General features: G+C 44.0%; 1 protein-coding gene across 1 annotated transcript in view; it reads right to left on the minus strand.

Annotated features, from left to right (window-relative positions):
* AP1G2 (adaptor related protein complex 1 subunit gamma 2) overlaps positions 1 to 24041 on the minus strand; it is a 37421-nt gene that overhangs the window by 5599 nt on the left and 7781 nt on the right. The window contains exons 10-18 of the mRNA XM_075852757.1: positions 16693 to 16748; positions 14936 to 15049; positions 14700 to 14840; positions 12829 to 12883; positions 9683 to 9805; positions 7493 to 7582; positions 4766 to 4893; positions 4570 to 4674; positions 139 to 268 (exon numbers count right to left, since the gene is read on the minus strand). Coding sequence (XP_075708872.1) covers positions 139 to 268; positions 4570 to 4674; positions 4766 to 4893; positions 7493 to 7582; positions 9683 to 9805; positions 12829 to 12883; positions 14700 to 14840; positions 14936 to 15049; positions 16693 to 16748 — 942 coding nt within the window. The remainder of the gene's footprint in view (positions 1 to 138; positions 269 to 4569; positions 4675 to 4765; positions 4894 to 7492; positions 7583 to 9682; positions 9806 to 12828; positions 12884 to 14699; positions 14841 to 14935; positions 15050 to 16692; positions 16749 to 24041) is intronic.

Here is a 24041-nt window from a genome sequence, read left to right on the forward strand (position 1 = left end):
ACTATATGTTAACAATGCAATAATGCGGGATTATTCCACTGGGAACGCTACATCACACTTTATATAGGATAAATCTATATTTATCTAGTAAACCTGCAATCCCAGATGCTGAAATCCTCCCACTCTAAATCTACTCACATGACTAACTGGTTGACTTGAGGAGGAAATACTTTCTGGTTTGCTTTCACTTTTTTCTTTGATTTCTCCAATGCAATATTCATTTTCTGTTAAATTCGATTTTTCTGGCATTTTCTCCAGAATAGCTGACCTGACCAGAGACAGAGAACACAATCAAGTCATGTTTGCTATTCCCAGCATCTACTGTTTACTTTTTGGGCAGATGAATATACCATACTGTAAAAAAAAAAAGTTTGGATGTATGCCCTTCCTTATATAGAGGTTTGTGATGTTACGAATGTGTGCTGTTGTGAGAAATGTTTTATTCTTACAAATGGAAGTTTGAGAACACTTTTCTCTTTTTAGAAAACAATTATGATCAGTCGAGGTCCCTCTTCTAGGACTCTCAATTCCGTTCAAATTGAAGCAGTACTTCTCAGGATGCTGGGACTCTTCTGGTGCTGGCTATCTTTTTCTATAAACTGACACAATATATGTGTGTGACAGACGTATGCCGATTGGCTGAATCATGTTGTAAAATACGTCTTACAGGTTACCAAAAATGGAGCATATTACACAAAATTGATCAAAATTGCCCAAATGTCATAATAAATGTAGCACAGCTCACTAGTCATATTGAGCTCTGTTCACGTACCTTTTTTTCCTCTATGCTTGGAATATGCAAATGTATTCATAAAGCCGCATTGGCCCAATATATTGCAAAGGAGTGTCTTTTTGGCATAAGTTGGGAAGGTATGCATCGGCATCACTTTTTTTTTTTTTTTACCGTATTGAATTGCATAGTCGACTATGCTATTCAATGCAGAGAAATCTCACAAAAATAGTATGCCACACGGTACACTTTTTATTCCAATGGGACCCTATGGGTGACGTATGCCACTGTATGCCAAAACAGTGGCATATGTCAGAAGCTTCCATTGGTAGTATACCTCCAACGTACACTGCAAACACAGCACAGAACAAAGCCTTGGACGCAGTTTTTTTCTTCGCGCCATCGCATAGCAGACGTACATTTAAACTTTATGTTAATGTTCTTATTATTATTGACCAGAACTTCTCCACAAAGGAGTTCTTCTTGTAGTCTGTGCAGGTGGCAGTATGGTCACCAGCTTCATGTACAGAGCTCATAAATGGGCATGGCAGAGGGTCATACACACCAGAATGTGTTTTACAGATAATATTCTTTGTGTAACTGTCTCTTATAAAGTCAAAGTTCACCTGTCAAATACATTGAATTGGAGTGGAGCTCCTCCAGATCAGGGCCAGCAACTAAATGTTCAGTAATAATAGTAATAGGGGATAGGAGTTGATGCAGTGGCGTAACTACCGCCGTAGCAGCAGTATCGGCTGCTACGGGGCCCGCGGCATGAGGGGGCCCGTGTCGCCCACCGGCACGGGCCCCCACCATGGCCGGAGGCTCCGCTAGCAGCCGCTATGGGACGCCACTGAACACTACGGCAGAGCAGGGAGGTATCTCCCCGCTCTGCCATTAACTGGTTCCCGACCGCTGGCTGTATTTTTACGGCCAGCAGTCAGGGTCCTTAAAACCCGAGCCATAGACTTTCTACGGCGTGCGCGATCGGGCAGCTGAATGTCGGGTCTCCGGCTGTCAGTGACTGCCGGGGACCCTGAGGAGAGGATAGAAGCAGCTTTCGCTGCTTCTGTCTTCTCTGATCACTTGTACACAGCGCTGAATGCGCGCTGTGTACAGGAATAGAGACAGCAGCGGCGCTGTCTCTATTCCTCCCGGTGATCATGTGACTAGTCACATGATCGCCGGGTGCCGTTAGTGGCAGGCTGCTGCTGGGTCTTACTAGACCCAGCAGAGCCCTATTAGTGACAATCGTCACTATGAGAGGGCTGATTTCCCCTGTAAGTGGGGCTGCTGTGCAGCTCCAGTTACAGAGGAAAAACATGGTGTAAAAGAAAGAAAAAATATATATAAAGTTCCCCAAAGGTCTTCTTTGACCTTTGGGGGACAAACCATAGTAATAAAAAATAAATAAAGTAAAGTGCAAAAAAAATGTAAATAATAAATACACATAAAATACCCACCCCAAAAAAAACGTCGTCCCCCCTGCCAATCATTGTTGTAACGCTAGCGCTGACCCAATTACCCTAATATAGACATGTAATATATAAAAATTTACGGTAGACAATGGCGATCACAAATAAAAGGTCTATTTTAGGATAAAACTATGTTATTACCAAAAAAAAAATAGGTGAAATGTAAAAAAGCTTATTTTTTTACTATTATTTTCAAACTTTATGAATAAAATTCTAAAATAGCAAAAAAGGTGTGTATAAAAACAATAAAAAAATGAAACCTGCATTGTCTACGGAAAAAACGTCGCAAAAATCACGTCGTTAGCCCAACAAATAAAAAAGTTATAGCCATTTAACTAACACGTGCTAAAAATGGCTAAACGGTGTCTGGTCCTGAAGTCGCAAAATAGAGCAAAAGACATGTATCCCCTCTCCACAGGATCTCCACAGGACATGTATCCCCTCTCCACAGGATCTCCACAGGACATGTATCCCCTCTCCACAGGACATGTATCCCCTCTCCACAGGATCTCCACAGGACATGTATCCCCTCTCCACAGGACATGTATCCCCTCTCCACAGGATCTCCACAGGACATGTATCCCCTCTCCACAGGACATGTATCCCCTCTCCACAGGATCTCCACAGGACATGTATCCCCTCTCCACAGCACATGTATCCCCTCTCCACAGGATCTCCACAGGACATGTATCCCCTCTCCACAGGACATGTATCCCCTCTCCACAGGACATGTATCCCCTCTCCACAGGACATGTATCCCCTCTCCACAGGATCTCCACAGGACATGTATCCCCTCTCCACAGGATCTCCACAGGACATGTATCCCCTCTCCACAGGACATGTATCCCCTCTCCACAGGATCTCCACAGGACATGTATCCCCTCTCCACAGCACATGTATCCCCTCTCCACAGGATCTCCACAGGACATGTATCCCCTCTCCACAGGACATGTATCCCCTCTCCACAGGACATGTATCCCCTCTCCACAGGACATGTATCCCCTCTCCACAGGATCTCCACAGGACATGTATCCCCTCTCCACAGGATCTCCACAGGACATGTATCCCCTCTCCACAGGACATGTATCCCCTCTCCACAGGACATGTATCCCCTCTCCACAGGATCTCCACAGGACATGTATCCCCTCTCCACAGGACATGTATCCCCTCTCCACAGGACATGTATCCCCTCTCCACAGGACATGTATCCCCTCTCCACAGGACATGTATCCCCTCTCCACAGGATCTCCACAGGACAGGGGATACATGTGTGATCGCTGGCATTGATAGGGAGAACGGGGGACTGAAAGTCCCCTGAAGTTCTCCATCACAAACCTCGGACTTCCGGGGTCTGTGTCGGCAGCTCCGTAGAAATTAATGGAGCGCCGGTCCCGCTTGTGCGCATGCGTGACAAGCGCTCCTTTCATTTTGATTGAGCTGCGCATACGCCGGAAGTCAGAGGTTAGTCATGGAGAAGTTCAGGGGACTTTCAGTCCCTATCAATGCCAGCGATCACACATGTATCCCCTGTCCTGTGGAGAGGGGATACATGTCTTTTATTAGGACACACTGTAGGTCGCATTTTTTTGGGAGGGGGGACGCTGTATGGCGTTCCCTACAGGGGGGGGGAACGCTGTATGGCGTTCCCTACAGGGGGGAGTGGCTGTATGGCGTTCCCTACAGGGGGGAGCTGTATGGCGTGCTCTACAGGGGGGGGCTGTATGGCGTTCCCTACAGGGGGGGGGCTGTATGGCGTTCTCTACAGGGGGGGCTGTATGGCGTTCTCTACAGGGGGGGGCTGTATGGCGTTCCCTACAGGGGGGCTGTATGGCGTTCTCTACAGGGGGGGCTGTATGGCGTTCTCTGCAGGGGGGATGTATGGCGTTATCTACAGGGGGCTGTATGGCGTTATCTACAGGGGGGCTGTATGGCGTACTCTACAGGGGGATGTATGGCGCTATCTACAGAGGGGGGGCTGTATGGCGTTATCTAAAGGGGGGGGCTGTAAAAAAGGCACTATCTACAAGGGGGGGGGGGGTTGTGTGACACCCAGGGGAGGGGGGCCCCAGTCAAAAGTTTGCTATGGGGCCCAGTCTTTCCTAGTTACGCCCCTGAGTTGTTGCATTGGCAAGTAAAGCAAGGCTAAAGTACTAATACTGTAGGGGAATTATGTGTTTTGGGCTTAGTTTTCACCCTTATTGAAAAAGGTTTCATCACTATAATGTTTCTTTTTGTTTACATGCAGATATAATATGCCAGAAAGCCCTTCTTTTTTATTATGATAGACAATTTTACGCAAAGCATTTTTCAGAACTGTATTTGGTACAGTACGTCCCTATATGACCTGCAAAGAACAATGTATACCTCATGTGATCATATTTCTTGAATAGTGCATTGTATTCTACTGCTCTCTGCTGTAACTCCACATCATGACAACATCCATATATAGACACCACTCGACGGATGCGGCTGGGGAAAAAAAGCAAAAACAGACAATTCACACTTTCCATGACACCTTTACAGGGTGATTTTGCGGCAGAATATTTTATAAGCTACTTACTTGACAGTGTCCTTGAAGCGTGTGCTAAGTTTCATGATTGCTGTAAGGGTGTATGCCCGCGTACTTGGCAGGGAAATGTGGGACTGTAGGACACCTTCCAGTACATCAAGAACATCATCCTCTGTCACCTGGAAGTATTTATTATATTACTATTGACCTATGGAATACTGTATGTACTTCCTATAATACTTTGTGATGGCTCAAGGAGAATATATATCACAAAGGTAAAAGATAAAATAATCACCGCTAGGATTAGAAGCTGGCACCCAGAAATTTTTGGGCGCTCTCTTACAATTGCAAGACGTGCAAAGACAACGGCCCCTTTTCAATATTGCAATAATTTGCAAACAAGGATGCGAAAATGTCAATGTCCCCTATTGTTAGTGGGAATAGGAACTCACGATGTACAGAGGTACAAGATGAATGATTATTGTAGCTTGTATATCTATGAAGAATTTTCTTTAAGTATCACCTCACCACAGTACTGTATACAAAATATATTTACCATTGTTGGATCCGGTCCACAGTGGGGAAAACTCATTTTCATATAACAGGATGTACAGTGAAAAATAACGTGGTACAATGTGATGCTAAATACTTTTGTGTCGAAGAAGACATACGTTTTACAGGCACCTTTATTAGCTAACCTAAAAAAATTTATTGCAAAAGATTTCAGAGCACAGATGCCCCTTCATCAGGCATACGCAACCAGCAGAAATCAAAGCCTGTGTGTCCTGCTGCCCTCAGCTATGGCAGCATAGGAGACCTGACAGATCCTCTTTTAGCACAGGGAGAACATATAGACTCCATGCTATAATTATGGATAAGTATATCCTGCAGGTGGCATGTGTGCCCTGGCATTAGGAAAGTAGCTCTTTGTCCATCAAACACGTGAAACCTTTTTTTATAGGTCAGACCTGAAAAGTTAATGACATATGTCAGACATGACAAACAGGTATTCCCAATCCTGCAACTTGTAACACTGTTAGGGCACGGCCAGACGTGGCAGAGTTTTTCCGCTGCAAATGTTGGTGCAGATTTGGGGCATTGACGCAACGAATCTGCATCAACATTTGCATATTTGACAGGTAATTCAGACGTTGCAGAAAACACAGCGGACTTGCCACAGATTTCAGTTTTTGCATTGGAAAGGCTGTAATCCGCAGTGAAATTCCGCTTCTTCTCCACAACAGGCAGTGCATGCTGCGGAGGGAAAATTCTGCACCACAGCCTATGGTCCGCAACGTCTGAACTAACTTTCCAAAAAATGTATAGAAACAAATGCAAAAAAACGGCCGCAGGAGAATTCCACTGCGGACTGTCCGCAGCGGAATTCCACAGCAATTCCGCCACGTGTGAATGTGCCCTTAGGCTGGGTTCCCACAGCGCAGATTTGCTGCAGTTTTTGCATGTTTTCTTTAGCCAAAACCAGAAATGGATCCAGGAGAGCAGACCTATAAAGCCTTACTTTATATATTTCTTCTGTTTAGGTTCCGTTCCTGGTTTTGGCTTAAAAAAAAAAGCATGCAAAATCTTCAGCAAATCTGCACTGTGGGAACCCAACCTTAAGATTCTGTATAACACACATTCTCCGCCCTTTTAGACCGTCAGTTTACTGCACGGTATGTGTGAACAATGAGATATTTAACAAGTTATTTGAGCACATTGGAATCGTACAAGTAATTTTGTACATCAGTTATACATTTATTTTAATGGATTAGTGCTCACTTTTACAGTATTTTGCATCAGTATTTATAGCAGTGGAACCTACACAGAGAAAAAGTATAGTGGAAAGATTTCCACCTCTTCCATATTTTGGACCCACTCCTGGTTTTGATTTAAAAATACTGAAACAAAATACTCACCAAAATACTGACCTAAATACTGTGGTGTAAAAGTGTCCTACAGCCTACACACAAATGCAGTTTTGATGCAGGTTTTGGCAAAGTTTCTTTTCCCACAGGATTAGACCTAAAAAAAGGCTATGCATCACCCTTCCTTTTGGATTCACTTGTGCACCAAAAACTGCATGTATGTTGCTGGCCTAACACCTTTTTATGATTCATGTGGCATTTCAGCTATCCATTGAGTTTATATTATTTTTATTTGTTTTTTATTTAATTGTTGTTTTTTTTAAATTACCTTTTCAGTGTAAAATCATCCAAAAAACAGACATCCCAAATGCCCTTTACCATGTAGGAGTACACCAGTAATATAAATGGCACATGGTAGGTGGGGGACCCTGTTACAGGTTTTGTATTGGTGCCCAGGACGGAGCTTCAGGTTGCGCCTCTGTCTATTTTCAGGAAAAAAAATGTCCTTTATTTTCTTATCTATTGGTTTCAAGTATTTTTAGCCTTCTGATGTTCTACTTGCTTCTCAAAAAATTCAAAATGAGGGTCTCGGCATTTCCATCAACATGAAGCAACCCCTGCCTCTATGTCACTGAGGATTGACAGACACTGGGCCTTAATGGAGGATAAACAAATGTTCTATACATCCATGCAGTGAACTGTATACAGGAAGTACATCCTGATATCCTGATCCAGTGGTTATAGAAAAATGTGCAGATAAGATATTAGATCTTTCCACTGTATTAATATGATACAGACAAAATAGGCTAGTCAAAAATAAATGCATAAAAATAAAATCTCAAGAAATGCATTTACATGTAGTTGGCTCTGTTGTATTTTAATGTGTGTGATATGTAATCCTTAGAAAACTCACCTGTATAGCTTCCTCTTCTTCACAGGCTCCCAGTAGTAGTAGATCCCCATACTCCCCAATGCACCACGCTGCCACCTGAACTAATGGTTGCTGTATAGAAAATGTGACATTATCTGAATAACTACTAATATTTCGTAAATAGCACATTTTAATGCAATACATCTCATGCACGCTGGCATCAAACCCCGGTATTTACTGCCAGACTTTGATGCCAAAGATCTGCTTCCAAACATCCACTCATAGTTTTACATTTAAGATGTAATGAACGGTAACGGCATGGCCAGACGTGGCGGAATTGCTCTGGAATTCCGCAGCGGACATTTTCTCCATTGGTTTCCACACCTTTTCAGTTAGGTTTGTGCACACGTTGCGGGAAAACTCCGCTGTGGACCATAGGCTGCGGTGCGGAATTTGGTGTCCACAGGATACACTGGCTGTTGCGGACGTGTAGCGGACTTGTTGCAGACTTATTGCGGAATTTCTCCATTGACTTCAATGGAGATTCAAAATTCTGCAATAAAATCTGCAGATGTTATGTGTGTTGCGTTGCGTATTGGTTTTTTCTAACAGGATATTTCTTCATTCTGGCTGGACCTATGTATTTGGGTCTATAGCCAGATTAAGGCCCCATGCACACGAACGTAAAAACGCCTGTAATCACGGGCCGTAATTACGGCACGGGCAGGCCCATAGAAGTCCATGGGGCTCCCGTAATTACGGGTGACTACATGTGTGTGCACCCGTAATTACGGGAGCGCTGCTAGGCGACGTCAGGAGATAGTCACTGTCCAGGGTGCTGAAAGAGTTAAACGATCGGCAGTAACTCTTTCAGCACCCTGGACAGTGACTACCGATCACAATATAGATCAACGTATAAAAAAAATAGCAGTTCATACTTACCGAGAACTCCCTGTTTCTTCCTCCAGTCTGGCCTCCTGGGATGACGTTTCAGTCCATGTGACGGCTGCAGCCAATCACAGGCTGCAGCGGTCACATGGACTGCCGTGTCATACAGGGAGGTCGGGCTGGATGGCGAAAGAGGGACGTGTCACCAAGACAATGGCCGGGTAAGTATAAATTTCTTTTACTAGGGAAAGGGCTGCCCCTTCTCTCTATCCTGCACTGATAGAGAGAAGGGAAGTACTCTTCACCTGAATACGCAACGGCTAGTCCGCATCAATTTAATGCACATTTTAGGCAAAGCCGCAACAGAATCTGCAACGCAGAATATGTGCGGCATTGATACGGACAGTGTCGGCAGAAACACGCCACGTCTGGCCATGCCCTAACGGTCCCCTGTCGCAATGATTATGTGATTTTAGAAGATTTTTAATAGCGCTGCTGGGGGACCGGAAATCTGGTTGCACAGTTTTCTTTGATGACGATACGATTCTTTGTCATGTGACCGGCCTTGCTGTACTCTATGCAATTGCTGTACTACTGCTACGGGGGACCGGAATGTATATTAGTGAGTGTACTCACATACTGCAGTGAGTACACTGCTAATACTTTTTGCTCCCCACATAACCGCTTTAATTCTCACATTCATTTGTATGAAGGACTGGCGTTGGTTCTTGTCACACTTCACCCATGCAATGTCCATATGCTTTTAGCGCTGGTCAAACCATTTATTATCTTCTACTCAAGCTGCCAGGCATCGGCAAAAACTTTGATCAACAGTTTGCAAACACCGGCTAAAATAGGTGGTGTTTAACAACCTTGTCCCATTGGACTGGACACCTGGACTTCTGGACACTAGAGGTTACACGGACTTATAAATTGGGTCTCAAATTCAGATCACAGTGATCGTTGCTTGGTCAGTAGCTATATTTGTGTATATAGTGATGTTTGTGTATGCAAATCTCAGGATGAACTGCACACATATAGAGTGATCAAAGTACACAGCTCACAGTGAAAGCAGCATACATAAACACGATAATGTTTGGACATCTTGCTATTAGAACCTTTTACTTTTGGTTTAGGAGAATGAACAAATTGTTACATCTTTGACCACATGAGAGGCAGATTTAGTCCCGTCACTGTAATCCATGTTATTTGATCATTTACTTAGCTATCAGTGTCTTTATTATAGACTTGGTTCTCTCCCGCAGGCAGTTTTCACAGTGCACTCCTCTTTATTTTATACCAACTATACATCTCCTATTCCTTTTGTCACGCTGTTACTGATACCTGTACAATATCCCTTCTCACTGCTTTGTAGAGTCTTTGAACAATATAGCCGTGCAGTTCTGAGGACCCACTGATCAGCTGAATAAGGTGTGAAACTGCATCATCGCGGACACTCTCCCCAGCCTGGAAAACAGTAGAGAGTACTACTTATTTCATAGCTACGTCCAGGAAACAATATGGAAATGCAAGTTATCTGTGCATGACATTACTTTGACTGCAAAACATGAAGAATAAACCTTACGTTATAATTTTTTTTTTTTAATTTTTACTCGGTTATTGCCCACAGATTTGCCATTTAGGTGTCTAAGAAATCTGGGTGCCAACTCAAATGGGGGCTTAACAGTTGCCATTAGCTAGGAAGGGAATAAATCAATATAACTAAGAATTTATTTATGTTGCTTACATAGTGCAAACATATTCCGCAAAGTAATTTCTGCGACATTCATGAAATTTCTGCAACAAAATCTGCCGCGTATGACTGCACCCTTACAGGGGATTTTTATATTGCATGGTCTTTAAATGATAATCTAACAGTTTTTTGTACAAGACAAGTTTAGGTAACATTTAAAGAGGCTCTGTCACCACATTATAAGTGGCCTATATTGTACATGATGTGATCGGCGCTGTAATGTAGATTACAGCAGTGTTTTTTATTTAGAAAACGATCATTTTTGACGGAGTTATGACCTATTTTAGCTTTATGCTGATGAGTTTCTTAATGGACAACTGGGGGTGTTTTACTATATGACCAAGTGGGCGTTGTGGAGAGAAGTGTATGACGCTGACCAATCAGTGACCAATCCGTGTCATACACTTCTCTCCATTCATTTACACAGCACCTAGTGATCTAGCTAGATCACTATGTGCAGTCACTTACTCACATATTAACGTTACTGAAGTGTCCTGAGAGTTAATACACATCACTACCAGCCAGGAAGTGATGTCTATTCAGAATCCTGACACTTTGGTAATGTTTGTGTGAAATTGACAGCACAGCAAGCGTAATCTCGTGAGATTACGCTGTAAACTGTAATTTAAAATGAGATTACGCTTGCTGTGCTGTAAATTTCACACAAACGTTACCGAAGTGTCAGGATTCTGAATAGACATCACGTCCTGGCTGGTAGTGATGTGTATTAACTCTCAGGACACTTCAGTAACGTTAATATGTGAGTAAGTGACTGCACATAGTGATCTAGCTAGATCACTATGTGCTGTGTAAATGAATGGAGAGTAGTGTATAACGCTGATTGGTCGCTGATTGGTCAGCGTCATACACTCCTCTCCACAACGCCCACTTGGTCATATAGTAAAACACGCCCAGTTGTCCATTAAGAAAGTCATTAGCATAAAGCTAAAATAGGTCATAACGCCGTCAAAAATGATCATTTTTCTAAATAAAAAACACTGCTGTAATCTACATTACAGCGCCGATCACATTATGTACAATATAGGCCACTTATAATGTGGTGACAGAGACTCTTTAAGTATGTTATAAAGAGTCATTATTTTTGCCTCCTTGACATGTGATTAAACAAAGCCTGTATTTCTTTATATGTTTAGTGATCTTGTCTGAGGCACCATTCATCAATCACCTTGTACTGTCAGAGGTAGCACACAATTGGATTGTAGAATGAAGCAGGATGACAACTGTCATACCATGCCCTCCTAATCTTGCAGTCAAGCTGCGGTCGCAGGTTACATTAGGGTAGAAGTCGCAGTTGTAGAAGAATACTCCCTCTGTTTCCCCCATCTCTTCTAACAATGTCTGTAATTCAAGAGCCTTGTCCAGTTTCTGTTCTTGTGTTCTAAATTTCACATACAGTATATGGTCATCTGAGCTGGTGAAAGCCTTGGCTTCAGTCATGCCAATTCTCAGCAGTGCCGTTTTGACCATGAGGAGTGGTAGCTTGTCATTTTACATACATATTAGAGTGTGTGGGTTCAAGTATTGCGTTAGCTTAGCATGTATTATGAATTGTACAGTTTGGTATGCCAGCTTAGATGCAGGGGTAGTTTGAACAGATCAATGAAGAAATTCATAAATCTATAGCTTAAGCCTAGTTCATATCATGTTAATTTGCCTACATAATCTATGTGCCGGGAAAAGCTCCTCACGTATACGTTAAACAAAGGCTGTAATGGATGCCCTAACAGTGGCATCCGTCACCCTAGACTATACTGTAATGGTATCCGTTAAACGTATACGTCATAAAATGGGGTCGTAGGAGTTCATGACGTAGCTGTTAAACACATGCTATTAAAGTCTACGGGTAATGGATGCCACTAATAGGTATGCTTTTAACATAACCATCACCCATAGACTATAATGGTATCCGTTTAACATATACTTTATGGAAAGCTATTAAAAAGCCCATGACGTATATGTTAAACAAATGACTAGGATATAATGCCATACAGTGGCATACGTCACCCATAGGCTACTATATTAAAAAACATATACGTTTTGTCTACTACACTATTCCATACTTAAAGGTGTACTGACATATACCACCCCAACGGAGGCCAAAAGGACACTCTTTTGGCCTCCATTAGGGTAATAGAGCTTTGTATACACGTTTAGCATGTGTGCCGGGAGCTTTTCCAACAAGCTAAACGTAGTTCGACAACGAGATGTGAACGTGGCCTTACACATGGGGCTTTGGGTTGACTTTATATGGCAGGCCTGTTCAAATTGCAACTTGCAGACACAATGGTTATTTTCAAACTTCTTGATGACCTCCAGTACCATAGACTAGACTCTCATGCGGCATATTTGCTGTTGCGAGCCCCTGGGTTTAGGTATCGGTTGCAGAATAACAACAATGCTTGTTTTCTCAACATTTATCAGCTCTCAGAGAATGGTGCAGTCAAACCATTCACTCATAAAACCGACTCATCTGACTTTAGTAAGAATTAGGGGGGTTACAGGTGATCACTCACACTCCATGCAATACTGTATAGTTTCTCCCTGTTCCTTTAGTTACATACTGAACTCTTGTATGCCCACCAAGTTCGTAGATGTGTAAGCAACATTTTATTTTGCCCTTGTATATTTTAACTTGTTTAATAATACAATATACATATGGTATATTACTGAAGTGGCTGATTTTATATGCAAAGAAATAGATAATCAGTTTACTCACTGTGACCAGTGTCTCCATTATGGTATCTATGTGCCAACGCTTGGATGGAGAAAACCTGAGAGAATAGAAAATTTAAGGTAGACCTTCATTAGCAACTATGGCATCCTCTTAATAGGCTTAAACAGTGAAAAGTCTCTGATGGTGCTAGAAAGCTATGGCTCTCTTACTGCTAGTGATGCATTATATGCCACAGACGCAGGAGGGTTTTTTTTTGTGATGGAACACTCATTATTTTGTGGTGTGACTTTATTGCACAGCTCCTGTTTATAGGAGGATTCAGCACAGAAATTTGGATATGTACTGGCACACTATGCAGACTTAAGGCTGTGTTCACACGACCTATTTTCAGGCGTAAACGAGGCGTATTATGCCTCGATTTACGCCTGAAAATACGGCTCCAATACGTCGGCAAACATCTGCCCATTCATTTGAATGGGTTTGCCGACGTATTGTGCCGACGACCTGTAATTTACGCGTCATCGTTTGACAGCTGTCAAACGACGACGTGTAAAATATCAGCCTCGTCAAAGAAGTGCAGGACACTTCTTTGGATGTAATTTGAGCCGTTTTTCATTGAATTTAATGAAGAACAGCTCTAAATTACGGCCATCAAAGACGCCTCGCAAAATGCGAGGACAAGCAATTACGTCTGAAATGACGGAGCTGTTTTCTCCTGAAAACAGCTCCGTAATTTCAGCCGTAAATGCAGTTATCGTGTGCACATACCCTAATTCTTAACAACTTGATATATCTGTGTACACAACTATGTAGTTATGCGATGCAAACTCTTTTTCAGACTGTAGAAGAGAGGCAGAGAGATAATTATGTGCGGACTATATGCATTATGATGCACAACATCTTGAGATCTTGTTTTGTAGAATAGTGGTGTTGTCCATTTTTCAGGGGCCATCATGAAATTACTTTAAGGGGTTGTACAGCCCCTGTCCATATGTCCTATTAGTGTTCCTTCACTCCGGACCCGTTCTATTAACCAAAAACATTTAGAGCTGCTCTCACTCTGACGGACCTGACTTGTCCACTTAAATGGGCACTATGTAATATTACGTTTTCCCTGTAGCCGACCTTGCAGAACAAATGTGGTCTGCCATATCATCTCTCAATAATGTCAGCTGAAGTCACAATATTTAGGAATTATTCTGTGCTTGAGGCTTTATTCAGACGAACGGGAAAAACGTCCGTGCAACGCGCGTGATTTGCACGCGCGTTGCACAGACCTATATTAGTCTATGGGGCCGTGCAGACATGTCCGTGATTTTTACTCAACATGAGTCCGCTGAAAAAAAGTCACAACATGTCCGTTCTTTGGTCGTTTTGCGCGAATCACGCACCCATTGAAGTCAATGGGTGAGTGAAAACCACGCATGTCGCACGGAAGCACTTCCGTGCGAACAGCTTGATTCGCGCAACAGCTGTCAAAAGGATGAATGAAAACAGAAAAGCACCACGTGCTTTTCTGTTTACAAACATCCAATTGGAGTGTCATAATGATGGCGGCTGCGCGAAAAGCACGCAGCCGCGCATCATATGCTGCTGCCCCACAAAGCTGTTAAGTGGCTTTTGCGCACGCAAAACGCTGCGTTGTTGCGTGCGCAAAAACGCCACGCTCGTGTGAATGAGGCCTTAAAGTGATGCTAAACCTAAAGTATATATATATATATATATATATATATATATAAAAAACACTATATATATATATATATATATATATATATATATATATATAAACACTATAACAATGCACATGTCCAGTTGAATATGTGTGGACATTACTATTTAATAATATATCTCTGACTTCTGGATAACAATGCTGATTTTTCCGTTATTTTTCCGTTATCAGTACATGATCTTACTTCTCAGCACAAAGAAATATCCCTGATGTACACTGTTCCTTTAGCTCTGGGGAGCAGGACTGGAGAAACCTCTGAAGTTCCTTCATCATGAGACGGATATTTGTTTCATTCACAAGTGCAAAACACAAGTCCAGAGCCTTCCTGCAGTAAACAAATCCAATAGTAAATATATGAGCAACACTTTGACCAATTCCTACCAGAAATGAGGAACTTAGTGAATCGAGCCGTGCTCTCACCTGTTTACTGATGTGTCTGGCTGTCTAAGACACTCTACGATTGTCCCTCTGTGTCTCTGTACTGCTGCATGATCGGACTGCACCAAGCGTTGGAGAGATATCAGAGCAACAAATCTACAAAGAACATAGGAATATTAAAGAATAAGGATTTCTCTGTATCAAGATAATGGTTACAAATTGCATTCATATGTTGCAGGAAGAAGCAGCAAATACAGGAACAAGTGTAAATATAATGTCTTTTATAGTACTATGTTTATTTTTCGGTTTCTTTTTGTTACATTTTTTCAGTTTATTTAATATAAATGTACTGGTTTTTTAGATTAAATTGTGCTACAATTCAGCATATTCATGTTAAGTAATGCTTATAGCATGGAATAGAAATACAGAATATTGACATGCAGTAACAAGGCCACTGAGTTATATCATACAATTGTCAAGTTATATTTCCTTGATTTGATCATTTTCATTAACCTCTTCCCGCCACAGACATTTTTGCTTATTAATTTTCCATTTTTTATTTCCAATTAATGAATCTAAGAGCACTTTTTGATTTTGTGGGAAGAACTGTAGTTTTTATTGGTACCATTATGGGGTACGTACGGCTTTTTGATTATTTATCTTTTAATTTTTGGGGGTGGCAATATAACATAAAGACCAGCAATTCTGGCGTTTTTATGATTTTTTTTGTTACTTTTTGTTTATTTTTTATGTTTAAATTACATTATATTTAAACAGTTCTGACTTACGGACTCGGCAATACCACTTTTGTATATTTTTTTCATTGTATACATTATTTAAATTAAAATAATGGGAAACGTTTTTTTAACTTTTGATATTTTATTTGTATATCGTTCCAAACTTTATAAAATGTATTTAATTGTTTTTAGTCCCTCTAAGGGACTTGACCATGTGATCATTAGATCGCTTGCACAATACGCTGCAATACTTATGTATTGCAGCATATTGTGCATTTTTCAGTACTTAATAGAAGGACCAATCCGGCTGTAATAGCAACCCATCGCGTAGTCGCTATTAACATCGGCATCTAATCGATTAAACAGCTGGATCGGAGTCATCGTGAGCCCACTCTATACTCCCCCTCCAGACTATGATGCACATGTCAGGAAAAACGTAAGCTCATAAGACAACAATAATAGGGATGGGAACACCAAATTCCGATGCCACAGTATCCCCACAAAAAATGTAAATTTATATTAAATAACGGCAGAAACGCCAAAAATAGTGAATACGAGACAAAAAGCACGGAGTACAAGACTACCATAAATATACCAAATATTAAAAAATAACGTTTATTTAAATGACAAAATATGAATAAAACATACAGAGGTCATTTAAAGAAAAAAATTCTAAAAGAGAAAACAGCAGGTGAAAGGGGGAAAGACCTGGGTCGGGATCTCCACTATTAGCCCCTATTAGCCATAATGCACTGGGGTATGGAGAATGCCGGATCCCTTAATACACTTGGTAGACTGATCCCACTTCCACAATTGTGTAACATAACATCCCAAGAAACATAATTGATGAGATATTAGTTTAAGAAGGTATCCTACCCATATTGGCAGTTTGTTTGCACCACATCAAATGTCGGGAAGGGGTTAAATATGCATTGTTGTAAACCATCAACCACAGTGAACCGTATTGGGAAATCTAAAATACATGAGCACTGCTGCAAGGTATGTGGTTTAAAGTTCAGAGACTGCTATAGAATAAAATAATCAAGGAAGAAGCCACCATACCTGATGTTTTTGTCATTACTTAGAAGAAAACGTCCAAGGATGTTAACAGCAAGAACCTGGGATGTGAAGACAAAAAGACCAATTATGCATAGACATAGACAATTCATTACAATTTACTAGTCCTAGCCAACGCTGAAGATTTTCAACAGAGATCTAGGCTATATTTGAGAACCAGGAGGACACTGACAAAATGAGTAAATAGTGGGATTAACAGATGATTTGTCTCATTCAAATAAGTTAAAATTGAGAAGGTTGCTGATATACAATTTTTTAGGATAGCTATCATCATCATCTACAACGGGGGTTGTGTGGCACTATCTACAAGGGGTGTGTGGCACTACTTACAAGGGGGGCTGTGTCGCACTATTTACAAGGGGGGCTGTGTGACACTATGACACTATCTACAAGGGAGGCTGTGTGGCACTATCTACAAGGGGGGCTGTGTGGCATTATCTACAAGGCGTGTGTGGCATCATCTACAAGGAGTGTGTAACGACGGGGGTAGGGAAACAAACAAGTGAGCCCTAATCTACCCGCCACTCTGTCCCTGCCTACTTGCAACGACCCGCCCTAGGCGACGGGGTACAACTGGGCGGCGGTCCCTACGCTCAGTAAGTGCACAAGACAAACATACAAGGGAATACAAAGCAAAGGGAAAGGGGCAGTTGCCCACGGCAACACCGTGAGCAACCAGAGTGGTGAACGAGCCAAGTCAAACCAGGAGAGCACGAGGTACCAAACGCAGAGCAGGAGAGTAGTCAGTAAGCCAGGGTCAGTATGGAGCAGGATCAAATAGTAGGAGCTGTAGCTGGGCCAGGAAACCACACGGAAAGAATCACAAGCAAGGAGGAACAGGAAAGGCAGGTATAAATAGACAGAGGGCGGGAGCTAGCTGAGTCTGGCCAGGCTGCGATAGGCTCTCCCACTCCTAAGCCTGCCAGCCTGAGTGGTGGAAGCTGGAGTCAGTCTCAGAGACATAGACTCAGGTGAAGACTGATTATCTGTGGGCGTTAACTCCGAAGCTGTGCCTGGCAGATCCTTTACAGTACCCCCCCTTTTATGAGGGGCCACCGGACCCCTTCTAAGTGGACCTGGTTTATTGGGGAAACGAAGGTGGAACTTCCTGACCAATACCCCAGCGTGAACATCCCGGGCGGGTACCCAAGTCCTCTCCTCAGGCCCGTATCCTCTCCAATGGACCAGGTACTGGAGGGAGCCTTGGACCATCTTGCTGTCCACAATCTTGGCCACCTCGAATTCCACCCCCTCAGGGGTGAGAACGGGAACAGGAGGTTTCCTCGAGGGAGCCAAGGACGGGGAGCAGCGTTTAAGGAGGGAGGCATGAAACACGTCGTGTATACGAAAAGATGGGGGTAACTCCAGCCGGAAGGAGACAGGATTGAGGACTTCAATTACCTTATACGGCCCAATAAACCGGGGAGCAAACTTCTTGGACGGGACCTTAAGACGCAAGTTCCTAGACGATAACCACACCAGATCCCCGACCATAAACAAGGGGTTAGCAGAACGTTTTCTATCAGCCTGAGTTTTTTGTACGCTCTGGGACGCCTCTAGGTTCTTCTGAACCTGGGCCCAGACTGTGCACAGTTCCCGATGAACGACCTCTACCTCGGGATTGTTGGAACTACCAGGTGAAACGGAGGAGAACCGTGGATTAAACCCAAAATTACAGAAAAAGGGGGAGACCCCTGACGAGTTACTGACCCGGTTATTAAGGGAAAATTCAGCGAGGTGAATGAATGAGACCCAATCATATTGACAGTCAGAGATAAAACACCTTAAATATTGTTCTAGAGATTGATTAGTCCTCTCCGTTTGGCCATTGGTTTCAGGATGGAAGGCAGAGGAGAAGGACAGATCAATCTCCAACTTTTTACAGAAGGCTCTCCAAAACAAAGAAACAAATTGTACCCCTCTGTCCGAAACAATATTGACAGGGACCCCATGGAGACGCAGGATGTGTTTGACAAACAAGGTAGCTAACGTCTTGGCGTTGGGTAGTTTCTTGAGGGGCACAAAGTGGCACATCTTACTGAAGCGGTCTACTACCACCCACACCACCGACTTGCCTTGGGATGGAGGCAAATCGGTGATAAAATCCATGGAGATATGTGTCCAGGTTCTCTGGGGAATGGGCAACGAACGTAGTAAGCCCGCTGGTCGGGACCTGGGAGTTTTGGACCTAGCACAAACCTCACAAGCGGCGACGTAGGCCTTAACGTCTTTAGGCAACCCAGGCCACCAATAGTTTCTGGCAATGGGGTTTTTGGTACCCAGGATGCCTGGATGACCAGATAGTGCGGAGTCATGATTTTCCCTAAGTACCCTTAGCCGGTATTGCAGGGGAACAAATAGCTTGTCCTCAGGAAGGTTCCCGGGAGCTGAACCTTGATCAGTCGCAATTTCAGAGACTAAATCAGAATCAATAGAAGAAATGATTATACCGGGAGGCAAAATACAAGCAGGATCTTCCTCCGAAGGAGGGCTGGCCATGAAGCTACGCGACAGTGCATCGTCCTTAATATTTTTAGACCCAGCCCTATAGGTAACCAAAAAGTTGAATCTGGTAAAAAATAGCGCCCATCGAGCTTGTCTCGGGTTTAGCCTCCGGGCAGATTCTAGGAAAACCAGATTCTTGTGGTCGGTAAGGACCGTTACCTGGTGCCTAGCCCCCTCCAGGAAGTGGCGCCACTCTTCAAATGCCCATTTAATGGCTAAGAGTTCGCGGTTGCCAATATCATAGTTACTCTCAGTGGGCGAAAACTTCCTGGAGAAGTAGGCACAGGGGCGGAGATGGGTGAGGGACCTGGTACCCTGGGACAAGACAGCCCCCACTCCCACCTCGGATGCGTCAACTTCCACGATAAATGGCTCCATTTGGTTGGGCTGAACCAGCACCGGGGCCGAGATAAAGCACTTCTTAAGGACCTCAAAAGCCTGGACAGCCTCAGGAGGCCAGTGGAGGAGATCAGCACCTTTGCGAGTGAGGTCCGTAAGAGGCTTAGCGATGACCGAGAAGTTAGCAATAAATCTCCTGTAATAATTAGCGAACCCCAAAAAAACACTGTAACGCCTTCAGGGAGGCAGGTTGGACCCATTCCGCCACAGCCTGAACCTTGGCGGGGTCCATGCGGAATTCATGAGGAGTGAGGATTTGACCCAAAAATGGTATCTCCTGTACCCCAAACACACATTTTTCGGTTTTTGCAAACAGTTTGTTTTCCCGAAGGACCTGGAGCACCTTCCTGACATGCTCAATGTGGGAGGACCAGTCCTTGGAAAACACCAGTATGTCATTAAGGTACACTACAAGAAATATCCCCAGGTAATCTCTCAAAATCTCATTTATGAAATTCTGGAAGACCGCCGGAGCATTACACAACCCAAAGGGCATGACGAGGTATTCGAAATGACCTTCGGGCGTGTTAAACGCAGTCTTCCACTCATCCCCCTCTTTGATGCGGATAAGGTTATACGCCCCCCATAGATCAAACTTAGAGAACCATTGGGCCCCCTGAACCTGACTAAAGAGATCAGTAATCAAAGGAAGGGGATACTGGTTCCTTACAGTGACCTTATTCAGGTTACGGTAGTCAATGCATGGCCTAAGACCACCATCTTTCTTCCCTACGAAGAAGAAGCCAGCACCTACCGGAGAAGTAGAGTTGCGAATGTAACCCTTGGCCAGGCATTCCTGGATATACTCTCTCAGAAAGATTAAATATCCTACCCTTAGGAAGCTTAGCTCCTGGTAGCAATTCGATAGCGCAATCGTATTCTCTATGAGGAGGTAACACTTCGGAGGCCTCCTTAGAGAAAACATCAGCGAAGTCCTGAACAAACTCAGGTAGCGTGTTCACCTCCTCAGGGGGAGAAATATAATTAACAGAAAAACATGACATCAAACATTCATTACCCCATTTGGTAAGCTCCCCAGTATTCCAGTCGTGGGATTATGCAACTGCAACCAGGGAAGGCTTAAAACCAAATCGGACGATAATCCCTGCATCAACAGTACAGAGCACTGCTCCAAATGCATGGAGCCAACAAGGAGTTCAAAAACAGGGGTATGCTGTGTAAAATAACCATTAGCAAGAGGAGTGGAGTCGATACCCACTACCGGGACAGGTTTAAGCAAATCAATCAAAGGCATAGCAAGAGACCTAGCAAATTCCACAGACATGATATTAGCAGAGGACCCTGAATCCACGAAGGCACTGCCGGTAGCAGACCTACCACCAAAAGAGACCTGAAAGGGAAGCAAGATCTTATTACGTTTCATATTTACGGGAAATACCTGTGCGCCCAAGTGACCTCCCCGATGATCACTTATTAAAAATAATGTGCCTAGGCACAAAAGGTCCCAATTTCCCAACCACCATCGAATATAATGTCAGTTAAAATATAACTTTTATTAATGTATCAAAATAGAGACAAACAACAAGTAAGGGTTAAAATTGTTTTCAAAGGACGGCTAGTGTGTGTTATAGAGGATTTTGCAAGTGTATCCAGCACGTCGCTGAACACAGTGAGAGAGGCTGACTCGGCAGCTGCAGACTGCCGTAGGCTAGTACAGTCCCACACGAGTGAAGAGAGATACCAGGCCGTCGATGAATATTAAAATGGCGATAGCCCCCCCGACATGTTTCGCTGCACAAGCAGCGTCCTCAGGGGATAATTCGGGGCTAAATTTACTTGTTGTTTGTCTCTATTTTGATACATTAATAAAAGTTATATTTTAACTGACATTATATTCGATGGTGGTTGGGAAATTGGGACCTTTTGTGCCTAGGCACATTATTTTTCATTGTTAATATATCCCTGCCAACCACTAGGGGTCTCCTCTTTATCTTTCCGATGATCACTTAGGCGCGGAAGTTCTCCGGCTGCATTCTTACGCTTAGGACAGTTGTTCACTTGATGCTTGTCATCCCCACAGTAGAAGCAGAGACCATTATTCCTGCGGAAATCTCTACGTTGTTGGGGGGACACAGAGGCCCCGAGTTGCATAGGTACCTCTGAGTTTTCCGGGGAGCAACGAAGCAACGGAACCTCGGAAGGCATCATGGGGGAGTCGTAGGAGAAAACACAAACGTTCACGTTGTCGTTCCCTGAGACGTTGGTCAAGTCGTACCGCTAAAGCCATAACCTGGTCTAGGGAGTCAGAAGAGGGATAGCTAACTAGCAGGTCTTTCAGGGCATTCGACAGACCCAACCTAAACTGGCACCTTAAGGCAGGGTCATTCCACCGAGAAGCTACGCACCACTTCCTAAAGTCAGAATAATACTCCTCAACAGGTCTCTTACCCTGACGTAAGGTCACCAGCTGACTCTCGGCAAAGGCAGTCCAGTCGGTCTCGTCATAAATGAGTCCGAGAGCAGAAAAGAAACGATCAACGGAGGAAAGTTCAGGGGCGTCAGGAGCCAAGGAGAAGGCCCACTCTTGGGGCCCTATCTGGAGCCGGGACATAATTATACCCACCCGCTGGTTCTCAGAACCTGAGGAATGAGGCTTTAAGCGAAAGTAAAGCCTACAACTCTCCCGAAAGGAGAGAAAAGCCCCCCGGTCCCCTGAGAACCGGTCGGGCAACTTGAGGTGGGGTTCAAGAGGTGAGGTGAGGGGGACTACCATGGTAGCATCAGGCTGGTTGACCCTCTGAGCCAGGGCCTGGACCTGTAGGGAAAGACCCTGCATTTGCTGAGCCAGGGTCTCAAGGGGGTCCATAGTAGTGACAGGGACCAGGGTAGACTAGGTATGGGCTTGTGATTAGGTAACGACGGGGGTAGGGAAATGAACAAGTGAGCCCTAATCTACCCGCCACTCTGTCCCTGCCTACTTGCAACGACCCGCCCTAGGCGACGGGGTACAACTGGGCGGCGGTCCCTACGCTCAGTAAGTGCACGAGACAAACATACAAGGGAATACAAAGCAAAGGGAAAGGGGCAGTTGCCCACGGCAACACCGTGAGCAACCAGAGTGGTGAACGAGCCAAGTCAAACCAGGAGAGCACGAGGTACCAAACGCAGAGCAGGAGAGTAGTCAGTAAGCCAGGGTCAGTATGGAGCAGGATCAAATAGTAGGAGCTGTAGCTGGGCCAGGAAACCACACGGAAAGAATCACAAGCAAGGAGGAACAGGAAAGGCAGGTATAAATAGACAGAGGGCGGGAGCTAGCTGAGTCTGGCCAGGCTGCAATAGGCTCTCCCACTCCTAAGCCTGCCATCCTGAGTGGTGGAAGCTGGAGTCAGTCTCAGAGACATAGACTCAGGTGAAGACTGATTATCTGTGGGCGTTAACCCCGAAGCTGTGCCTGGCAGATCCTTTGCAGAGTGTGTGTGGCATCATCTACAAGGGGTGTGTGTGGCATCATCTACAAGGGGTGTGTGTGGCATCATCTACAAGGGGTGTGTGTGGCATCATCTACAAGGGGTGTGTGTGGCATCATCTACAAGGGGTGTGTGGTATCATCTACATGGGGTATGTTGCATCATCTACAAGGGGTGTGTTGCATCATCTACAAGGGGGTCTGTGTGGCACTATCTACAAGGGGAGTGTGGCACTATCTACAAGGGGAGTGTGGCACTATCTACAAGGGGAGTGTGGCACTACCTACAGGGGGGGTGTGTGGCGCTATTTACAAAGGGCGGAGGGAGTGCGTGGCACTATCTACAAAGGTGTTCTGAGTGGCACTGTCTACAGGGGGTGTGTGTTGCACTATATACAGGGTGTGTGTGTGTGTGTGTGTGTGTGTGTGTGCGCGTGCGTGCGTGTGTGTGTGTAGCAATAGGGGCTATAGTCTTATAGATATGCTGTCTCCAAGATATATATCTTTTTTTCTTCAGGGGGGTGGGGGCGGCATATGTTTTGAGGCTTGTGCCATTGATCTTTTAAGACCTAGCATCGCCCCTGGCCACAGAGCTTCTCAGACTGAGTATAAGACACTCCCTTTGTTCGAGGATTGGACAGAACTGATTATGTAAGCAGCTTTGACCAATCCGACAACAGTGGGAGTGTCTCAAACTCGTAGTCTAAGATCCGCTACAGCCATTTTGGCAACCGCACAGATGGGTCCTGAAAATGACGGATCCACGGCAGAGAAGCACGACTGTAGGGAATCCGATATTATTACTCTATGTACACCATCATATTTAAAATGTTGTCCCAAGACCGGAGGGTCACTTTAACTACTGCAGTTCTCTCTGCTGATGTCGGCTGCAGGAACAGGTAAATAAGGATAGCTAAAATATCTTAAGTATGTTACCCAAACAGGGAATGACAAGTTATCTGTGTGTCCTGTAATGACAGCATCTGCAGTGATTCAAACAAAC

The sequence above is a fragment of the Rhinoderma darwinii genome, chromosome 1 (genome assembly GCF_050947455.1).
Source record: "Rhinoderma darwinii isolate aRhiDar2 chromosome 1, aRhiDar2.hap1, whole genome shotgun sequence".
Taxonomy (NCBI): domain Eukaryota; kingdom Metazoa; phylum Chordata; class Amphibia; order Anura; family Rhinodermatidae; genus Rhinoderma; species Rhinoderma darwinii.